This window comes from Chenopodium quinoa, unplaced genomic scaffold (assembly GCF_001683475.1).
Source record: "Chenopodium quinoa cultivar QQ74 unplaced genomic scaffold, ASM168347v1, whole genome shotgun sequence".
NCBI lineage: Eukaryota > Viridiplantae > Streptophyta > Magnoliopsida > Caryophyllales > Amaranthaceae > Chenopodium > Chenopodium quinoa.
The window spans coordinates 5,733-15,545 of NW_018745272.1; the positions used below are offsets into that span (position 1 = coordinate 5,733).

Genomic DNA, 9,813 nt, shown 5'->3' on the forward strand with positions numbered 1-9,813 from the left:
GCTTGCCAATGATCCAGCTGACTACTAATCCATCCCTGCGCTGCTCAGAAATGGTTTCATCAGTCACGTTCTCTGCTACTATATTAGACGACCCACAATGCAACTCAATCGAACATGAATCATGAACATCTCATAATAAATGCATTTAAGTAGATGTTCAAGCTCAGAATACATCACACAAATTAGAGTCCACAAATTTAATTCCTTTGCAGCAATGTATATAATCAATCAAGTGCCCTACAGATAAGGAAACTCGTTTAAAACGACAGGCGTACAGTACCCAAAACAACATAAGGAGCTTTAGAATACAAGAAGATAAACTTCTGTCACTGATGATAGTATATTTGGTGCATAGATCTAATATCAGTTAACTTTTTATAAAAATTAGTAAAGTGAAACAATTGCACAATCTTAAGACAGAAACCAAGTATATACTGATATACAACTTTATAGCTGTTTAAGAAGCAATTAACTAAACAATTACTTGAGGAAGATGTCTTCTTTGGAGGGTTGGAATCCGCAATCTACTTCAATATGAACATCGTGCCTGGTTTCGATCTATAACCTGCAACAGAAAATTATACCAGTGCATATTGGGGAGTGGATCTCCAGAAAAGTAAGTGTGGAAGGGTGCAAGGTAAATGTTCACATTGGGTAGCTGAACCCAGGAAAAGTAAGTGGGGAAGGGTGCAAGGTAAATGTTGCCACAATAGGCTTCTAAATCTCTCATAATGAATTGCTGCAACCTATGTTACTCGGACTCTTCATTTCACCTCACGTATCCGTGTCGGATCCTCGACACTTGGACATGGGTGGGACACTTGGACACTTCATTTTAGTTCAAAATCATTGAAATTTTTCACAAAATAGCAGGGTCGGACATGGGTACCCGAGTCCAAGTAACATAGGCTGCAACACTAATTGTGAACCTCCAGGTCCGCAGACATAATTTTCAGTGTTCTGGATAAGTAAAACCATCCTGGGATTCTTGAAACTCGACTGAAGAGTCACTTCACTTCGTGGAGGTCAAAACCTGCCCCAACTTTCCCTCAAGATCACTGGAAAAAAAGTACTGGTATTAACATACCTAAATCTTTCATTTAAGATACATTTTCCGAAATGATCTGACAATCCATAACTCAGAAGATCTATCTGAGACACTTTCAAATCATAAGATTTGTGATTGACCATTTGGGGATGGAGCCTTAAACATAAGGTCCCTTCAAAATCCTTACATCCTAAAATCTCAAGCTTACATGGTTACACGCTTACACCTGACCACCATTCCTTCCCTGCATTTTTTTAAATCTATCTTCAAAATCAGGAGTTCATATCTTTGTCAAATTAACAGAACCTAAATTGGGGATTACCTTAACATTTACAGTATGGATTCCCATCCCAATTCTCAAAGACTCAAAAAAGAGTCACCTTATTTAACTTATTTTCCTTTTAGCACTCTCCATCTCAGACATTACACCTTAAGCATACACACAGCACTCCAATCACCTTCCTTAATCCTTATTCCATGTAACCCATACATGCTAAAGGGGAACAAGATCCCATCCACAAGCACAATGACATAGTCAAATTGTGAAGTTCAAAAACAATTACAGCTCCAAAACCGAAGGAAACATCCAGAAAAACAGAACTGTATAAAACTCAAGCTCACTAAGATTGACTTAAATATAAAACTAGAACTAGAAATTAACTAACGACCATCTCGACAAAAGCCGTCAGAAATTGGCAATTGTGAATTATGAATCATCTTCAATTTCTAAAGCAAACCTGAGAAGGCACCGTAGATGATCTGTTTTTTGCAGGGGTCTACTTCCTCTAGCAGCCAAGCACTGGCAACAATTTTAGAAAGAAGAACGGGGAAAGGGAAGAGACTAACTAATTTAAGAAACAATTGAAAACTTCATAAATGGCATAAATTGATACATTATAGCAATACAAGGTTATTAGCCAGTAACAATAAATCAGTTTCAGACTCTTTAAAGAGAGTAAGGCTCTCAATAAATGACTAACCTAGTTGATACTGCAAAGTTTGTAAACAAGCAGCATTTGATAATCTCAAATCCACTTAGGAAATGAAAGAATGAGCTGAGGTTACAAACCAATGATGGAAGATCTTCCTAATCACGGAATGGTGTGAGATCAATCGCAAATTGTTGCTTCCCCTTGCTTACTTTAGCAATAGCGATCAGCTCTTCCAGCAACTCCTCTAAATGCCGAAGAGGCCATTGTGTGGGTCCATCACATGGAGCACTTAATGGATCATCATGGACCTCCATGAAGATTCCATCAACTCCGACTGCAACTGCTGTCCTAGCAATACACGGAATCAGCTCCCGAAACCCTCCACTAGCAACACCTCCACCATCCAACTTCTTACCAGCAGGTTGTTGTAGTGAATGAGTGATATCAGCTACAACGGGGCAATTAGCTTCTCTCATCCATTCCAAGTTCCGGGGATCCACAATCAAGTCATTGTACCCAAACATAGTCCCTCTCTCACAAACCATCACATTTTGATTGCCAGTACCTCGGACTTTTTCAGCAGAGTTCACCATAACAGTAGAAGCACAAAATTGACCCTTTTTAATATTGATGATTTTCCCTGTTTTGCCAGCTGCAACAAGGAGATCCGTTTGACGGCATAAGAAAGCCGGGATCTGGATAATATCAGCAACTTTACCTACAGCTTCACACTGATCACTTTCATGCACATCAGTCACTATAGGAAGGTCATATGCTACTTTCACTTTCTCAAGGATTTTAAGCCCTTCAGCCATACCAGGACCCCTAAATGATTTAGAAGATGTCCTGTTCGCTTTGTCGAAGCTGGACTTGAAGATCAGAGGCACCCCAAGTTTGGTTGTTATGGCCTTAATGTGCTTAGCCATCTTCATTATATGCTCTTCTGATTCTATCACATTAGGTCCCGCCATCAAGAAGAATGGCTGTGCTCCCTTAAGTTTGGTATATAGAGCTGCCGAAGAATCCATATTCTCAGCTATCTCCTTCAATTGATTCCAAACTGCAAATGCAACAGGGTCAAAATTACTCAAATTAGTATGCTTTAAGTGAACCATTGAAATAATGTCAAGTTAACTATACATTGAAACAAGGTTGATAGAAAGCAATAACACTAGGAAAAAACCCTTCATTGCAACCCCTAGTGATCTTGATTTCTAAGATCATATCTAGCCAAGAAAGTCTTTGCCAATAATCGTTCTTGTCCTCTAGGACAATAATAATAATAATGTACCAACATCAGGTTTAAACGTACCAACAACAACATTTAGTGATATAGAATCCCTCTATCTATCCCCCCAAACTTAAAGCTTATTACACAGCCAGTATCCTGAAAACCGCCAATTGATAAAGCAAAGATCCAATACAAAATTCGCGCTCTATATTCCAGTAGCCTGTTTCCAATACTAGGCGGCTTGATCGAACCCCTCAAGAATAAGTATAAGGAATAAGGGATGCAAGCCTAGTAAGTAGCTGCAGTCGCAGGTGTTATTTCTTAGAGGCCGGGTGGTGGAACGATCGATTCAATCGAAAGGCTACTACTTCCCAGCCTTCTGTGGACCTTTCTTCTCTTATGATTTTTGCAACTTTCTTGAGTTTAGTGATTGATATCAAAGAGAGTCTCAGTCTAGTAGTCCAGTAGAGTTGTCACTTAACTCCATTTTCGTAACTAATCAAGGGACAAAAACTGATGCAACACTCAATTTCTGAAATTTTCAGATTCCTTAGTCTCCACCGACAATGTTGCACAGTGTAAAGCATTTAACCTCAATCAAAAAATTCATACTTACAGTACAGCAATTGGCTTACTAATGCAGTAATACTATTAGAATTACAACCTCGATTGAATCCAGTAATACACAAATACAATATGAATCCAGCTATTACTCGAAAAATTACGTAAATATAACGAGATCGCTAGTTATAATCTCTCAAAACTTGAGCATTTATAATCAATAGTTCAATGACTCGCCTTAAAAGAACCCTAAATCAGTAAATTGATTAGACAGGAAATTAAATCAACGCCACTAGATTGTGAAATTGATATTCGATGATTTCAGGAAAAACAATTTACCTCGGAAGGTGGTTTAATGGAGGAGAGAAGCTCAGAAGCCGCTTCAATGGAGATCTCAGAATACGGTTCAACGGAGGAGAAATAGAGGAAGAGCGCAAACGTGAAAATGATCTAAAACGGAAAAAGGAAAAAATAGATCTAGGATGATGGTGGAATACTAATGGGACTTGTTATTCATCGCCCGCAAATCTCTACATAAAGCCCACATTTTATAATTTTTTGACAAATTTGCCCTTTTTATAATTTTAACGGAAGATAAATTTTTCGCACTAAAAAAATGTGGAGCAGCACCGGATCGCCGAGGATCACCGGAGAATCGCCGTCGTCATCGGAAAACGAGGTTCGTAACGCATCGTAAGGACGAAATGGTGGCTGGCGCCTAGCCAAAAGGCCATGCCGTGGTTGTGGCGCCTAGCCAGGACGCCGCCACCGTGGTCACGGCGCCTGGTGGAGAAGCCTCGACCATAGTAGCGGCGCGTGGCCAGGACGCCGCAGCCACGGCCAAGGCGCCTGGCCACCACGCCGCCACCATGGCGGCGGCGTCCTGACCAGGCGCCCCGGCCGTGGCTCCGGCGTCCTGGCCAGGCGCCAGTAGGGGAATATATTTTTTTTTTTTATTTTATTTTTTTTTTATTTTATTTTTTAATTTAATCCCTTTTTTTTTTTTTTTTTTTTTTTTTAATTTAATCTTAATGTAATTATATTTATACGTTATATGTTATTGTTACAGGATTATGGTGGAGACGGAAATGATTACAGTGGGATTTTTGTACATGATGGCCTGTTCGAAGATGCTCAACAAGCGATTGATTGGGCAAAACAGGTTGCAATTAGATCAGGCTTTTGTTTAGTAGTAGCAACTCATAAATCTCAACGGGATGGTAGAATGGATCGCATTTTGAGATGCGACCGTTATCGCAAAAGAGAAGAACGAGATTTCAGTAAAGCGATTCGGTTTGACTCAAAGCGGAAAGGTTGTGGGTGTCAGTTCCGAGTTAAGGTTCGACAACATCAAAGGCGTGACGGTTGGGAAGTGAAGGGTTACGACAAATGGGGATATCACAACCATGAGCTGATAGCATACAAAGTGGGGCATCGGCAGTTAAGCGGCCTAAGTCCAGCTGCGAAACTAGTTGTAAAAGAAATGAGTGATGCTCAAGTGAAGCCCGCTAAAATATTAGCGTCTGTGTTAGAGAAATTCCCCGAAGACCAGCCAAACCGAAGACACATCTACAACGTCAGACAGAAATTGAGGTTTGAACGGTCAGAGGGAAGGAACCCTATACAGCAGCTTCTGCACCAGGCACAAGCACGTGGTTACCTTTACTGGTTTGAATCTGACGAAGACACATCGGAGGTAACTCATTTGTTCCTTGTCCATCCTGATTGTGCTGATATGATTTCGTCTTGGCCATCTGTGATTTTGATCGATTCAACGTACAAGACAAACAAGTACAAGTTCCCACTGGTTGAGATGGTTGGGATGGCTCCAACGAACCAGAACTTTCTGATTGGTTATGCAGTCATGAAGGATGAGACGGCTGCGAGTTACCGTTGGGTGTTGGAAAAGTTGAGAAACTACATCGGCCCAAATGTACAGCCATCGGCCATCGTAAGTGATTGTGAGGGAGGTCTTTTTGCCCCTATAGCGGAGCTGTTTCCGGAGTCGAGCCATTTACTGTGCACATGGCACATCAACAACTGCGTGAAAGTCAAAGCCTACAACCTTTTCAACAAGAACTTAGATTCAGCAGAGAGATTGGTATATGGTAAGTGGCGGAAGATCCTGCAAGCTACCACGGAGGCAGAGTACGATCGAGCCTTGGAAAACTTAAAGGATGCGTACAAGTGGTGCCCGCCAATCGTAGACTATGTGATGCATCAGTGGGTACCTCAGAGGGAAAAGTTTGTCAAATATTGGACGAACCAAGTTCTTCATTTTGGGAACACTACGACATGCAGAGTCGAGAGCGCTCATAGAGCTTTGAAGGACTGGATTGATTCTTCCACGGCTGCTCTGGATACACTGTTCGAGAGAATAAACAAGGCTATTGATACTCAGAGGAACGGCATCAAGAACTATCTCGAGGACTCCAGACGACGACATGGCATGTTGTATGGCCATTTCATATTTAAGATTCTCCACGGTCGTGTGTCACACCACTGTTTGGGGTTGATTCTGAGCGAGTATACCAGGATGAGGGAGTTGGGCGATGAAGTGGCTATTCGGTGCGGATGTGCTATATCAATGACTCATGGATTACCTTGTGCATGCACCATTCACCGCGTAATTACGCAAGACAGGGCGTCGTTACATGTCGATCAGGTTCATCCATTCTGGCGGACGCTCGTTATCGGAGAGCATGCTGTTCCGCATACGGTTCACCGTGAACAGGAGGAGTTGGAGCAGTTTCAGATGATGTTTGACCAAGTGTCCTCCAGTCACCCTTCGATCATTCGTAGTGCTACACACATACTTCATGACATGTTCAATACATCGTGTTTGGATACCGAGGAACCGGAAGGGGTCGAGCGACCTAGGGGTCGACAACCACGGCGGAACAAGAGTGCGTTTGAGTACATTCGCGGTCGTGGCCGTGGCCGTGGCCGTGGTCGTACATCCTCATCAAGTGGCAGCCAATCATCGTCGTCGGTGAATATGCCCGGCACCGGTAAGACATTCGACTTCAATTTCTTTTGTTGACTATTTGATTAGTTTACTGTTGACTTGTTTATTGTGTTTATTGATGTGTGTAACAGGGAGAATGGACATTGAACATTTTCCATATAAGGACAGGATCCCTAATATCATGATGCCATTCTTGGACGGGTGGAATGATGTCATTGCAGATGGTAACTGCGGATTTCGGGTTGTGGCGGATGTGTTTCAAATGGGTGAAGACAACTACGGTTTAGTGCGACAGTTGATGTACAGTGAAATCGCATCAAACCGAGATGTGTATGGCCATGTGTACGGCGAGGACTTGGATAGGTCTCTGCAGCGTATCCGGTGGGGAGGGGGACCTTGCGGTCAAAATCATTGGTTCGATGCGCCACTTGATCTCTTTGCCGTTGCAAACATCTACAAGTGTGCAGTCATGCATTTCGGCCTTGGTTTACATAGTCGAGCCTATTATCCATGTACAACGGTTCTGCCCTGGTGTTCGCGCGAGACCGTCACCAGACCGGTAAGGGACGTTGCTATTGGATTTCTTGGGCCGTCATACAGACATTTTATCCGATTAGACATGTCACCCGATTTTCCGGTCCCAAATATCATACCGAAGTGGTATGAAATTCGTAGAGCAAGCGTGGAGGGTTGGGATGCTTTGTACCATGCTCGCGTGCAACAGTGGAACAATTTAATTGCCATGTAGTTTTTGTTGATGTACACCTACCTTTTACTATGAGGCCTTGTATTGTCAATACTATGTCATTTCTATGTGTTCATTTTTAAAAGATAATGTTTCATTTTAAAAACTAACAACAATAATTTCAAATATTACAAACTAAAATGATAATATTGAATTTTAAAAACTAAGAACAATAATGTCAAATATTACAAACTAAAAAGATAATGTCTAATTTCAAATATCAGTAATCCCTCTGTGACGCCCACTGCCACTGCTCAAGGGTCCGTTCCAGATCGTCAATAACAGCTCTGCCTGATGCACTCGTCATGCAGTCCCTTTCCTCAAAAAGTCGGTGTCCCAACTGCATAATCTTGCCCATCCACTACACAAAACAAAAAACATGAAACGACGTATTATACATATATATATTAAAATAAGAGAACAACAAATAAAAGATGAGACGTACCGCATAAGAGGCAGTGGCAGGTGGCACATCGTCATCATCTGCGTCGTCGATGTCTTTGATCAACCTCGGGTGCGAGTGCCGGATGTACCATTCCATGTAGTGCTGGTCACACATGGCAGTCACCCCACTTGGCGGCCGCTGCAGCTCCGCCGTCCATAGGCGGGCAACCATCGGAAACTGCTCCCACATGGATATCATGTTTGACGGCCATTGGACGACGTACTCCTTCGACGACGCAGATCGTACCGCCTTACTGGGCCATGCCGGTGGAGGTGGGACAACTTGGACAAATCCAAGCTGGCGAAGACAGCGCTGCGGCATGTACGCCTCTACGATCTCGCGATACTGAATCAGTCCAGTGTAGAGGGTCCTGGGTACCCTATTACTAGGGTTCTGGCCGAAAGGCATCCAGTTCACCTGCACATTATTTAAAATCAGTAACAGTCATAAAATAAAGCATCAGATTGTAAAAAGTAGAAATAATTTAATCACTGTACCTCTAAGGGGGACATCCTGTCAAGCGATAACCGTATGGAGCGCAGGCGGTCAACGGACTTCTTCTCGACACGCGGACTCCACGCACAGGCACGTGGCTGGCCATCACCAATGGGAACCGGGTCGCGGTGTGGTCGAAACGCAGGAAAATACTCGTATATCCAGGTCTGTAACAACGTCAGACATCCAGTGATACCTGCTGCATCAGCCCGGCTCGAGAATCCTAACTGGCGATACAGATACGCCAGCGTAGCCGACCCCCAAGAAAACTGGCCTACTCTGTCGGGCTCACACGCGTCAACTATGTCGCGTGGCCTGAGCTTGTTCCCGCTCTTATCCGGAAACAAGGTACACCCGAGAAGAAGAAAAACATATGCAGCCAGCTGTGTGTCCTGCGTCCTACGTGCCGTAGGGTGCAAACATCGCTGCAAGACGGCTGCGATCTTAACGCCGCCGTGATCCCACACACCAAGTGCCGATGTGTACAGCGCAGCCCTATCCACCGCCAACAGCTCCGCTAGTAAATCTGCCTGATCCGCATCAGTGACGACAGATGCTCGGTTTCCCTCCACGGGAATCCCAAGGATGGCCTCGACGTCATGCAACATGATCGTCATCTCACCGAACGGAAGGTGGAACGAGTTCGTATCCGGCTGCCATCGCTCAACGAAAGCCGTGATCAGCGTCCAGTCAATCCTATCGTGCATGGTGGCAGGAAGGTGACTCACTCTAGTGGCCCTCAATCGCCCGACCATCTCGCTCTCCTCCGGCCAAGCATCAGCCCAGCTACACAAAAACCTACAAGTCTTTTCCCGGGTTTGGCATTTCAAAATGCCTGTATCCAAATCCCTCTCCTGGTCCTCCCAAATACGGGTAGCGATGTGTCCTAAAAAGCTAGGAATCACACTCCCGTCTATAGGTCCCCCGGCCACCTCACCCCTCACCATCCAAGAATCATTAACGGCCCTCGACCGTTTTCTGCTACCCGCAGACACAGTGGACGCAGATGATGTGCCAGATCTACTAACAAACCTACCATCTCGACCCTTACGCACATCTACCCTATGCGTCTCATACGTATCATCAAGTCTCTGACTGAATGGACCGTAATCATCATATGGTCCACTCTGATCGTCGACATCCTCATCTGCATCATCCTCGTCCTCGACCTCCTCCTCCTCGACCTCCTCCTCCTCCTCCTCATCATCATCATCATCATCTTGATCGTCCGCAGAACAGTGCACCCGTTCTCTGCGGGCCGAGGCCGAAATACCACGGGATCTAACGTGTCTGGGCCCCGAGCTCTCCATTGAGTAGATCGTACTCCTCACGACGTCAATACTCTTCCCCGCACCAGGTCTAAATTGCGATGCCTAACTCCAAGTAAA

At 44.1% G+C, this 9,813-nt stretch overlaps 3 protein-coding genes across 3 annotated transcripts; 1 reads left to right on the forward strand and 2 right to left on the reverse strand.

Annotated features, from left to right (window-relative positions):
* Positions 1-1,897: 1,897 nt before the first annotated feature.
* LOC110711424 (2-dehydro-3-deoxyphosphooctonate aldolase 1-like) lies at positions 1,898-4,265 on the reverse strand. Its single transcript, XM_021889802.1, has 2 exons — positions 4,112-4,265; positions 1,898-3,040 (listed from the first exon to the last, which is right to left on the reverse strand). Exon 2 carries the CDS (start codon positions 3,006-3,008, stop codon positions 2,136-2,138), a length of 873 nt encoding a protein of 290 aa, XP_021745494.1. The 5' UTR covers positions 3,009-3,040; positions 4,112-4,265; the 3' UTR covers positions 1,898-2,135.
* A 2,112-nt stretch (positions 4,266-6,377) lies between these two features.
* Positions 6,378-7,592, forward strand: LOC110711425. The gene is made up of 2 exons (XM_021889803.1): positions 6,378-6,783; positions 6,872-7,592. Exons 1-2 carry the CDS (start codon positions 6,528-6,530, stop codon positions 7,486-7,488), a joined length of 873 nt encoding a protein of 290 aa, XP_021745495.1. The 5' UTR covers positions 6,378-6,527; the 3' UTR covers positions 7,489-7,592.
* A 69-nt stretch (positions 7,593-7,661) lies between these two features.
* LOC110711426 lies at positions 7,662-8,648 on the reverse strand. Its single transcript, XM_021889804.1, has 3 exons — positions 8,428-8,648; positions 7,931-8,347; positions 7,662-7,846 (listed from the first exon to the last, which is right to left on the reverse strand). The coding sequence occupies exons 1-3, from the start codon at positions 8,440-8,442 to the stop codon at positions 7,706-7,708; spliced, it is 573 nt and encodes a 190-aa protein (XP_021745496.1). The 5' UTR covers positions 8,443-8,648; the 3' UTR covers positions 7,662-7,705.
* Positions 8,649-9,813: the final 1,165 nt, after the last annotated feature.

Bases quoted from the DNA above. Each gene is read 5' to 3' on its own strand.
- LOC110711424 (XM_021889802.1), bottom strand. From the start codon at position 3,008: ATGGATTCTTCGGCAGCTCTATATACCAAACTTAAGGGAGCACAGCCA.
- LOC110711425 (XM_021889803.1), top strand. From the start codon at position 6,528: ATGATGTTTGACCAAGTGTCCTCCAGTCACCCTTCGATCATTCGTAGT. The intron at 6,784-6,871 runs GTAAGACATTCG...TGTGTGTAACAG, and splicing joins GGTGAATATGCCCGGCACCG to GGAGAATGGACATTGAACAT.
- LOC110711426 (XM_021889804.1), bottom strand. The intron at 7,847-7,930 runs GTACGTCTCATC...TGTTTTGTGTAG, and splicing joins CTGCCACTGCCTCTTATGCG to TGGATGGGCAAGATTATGCA.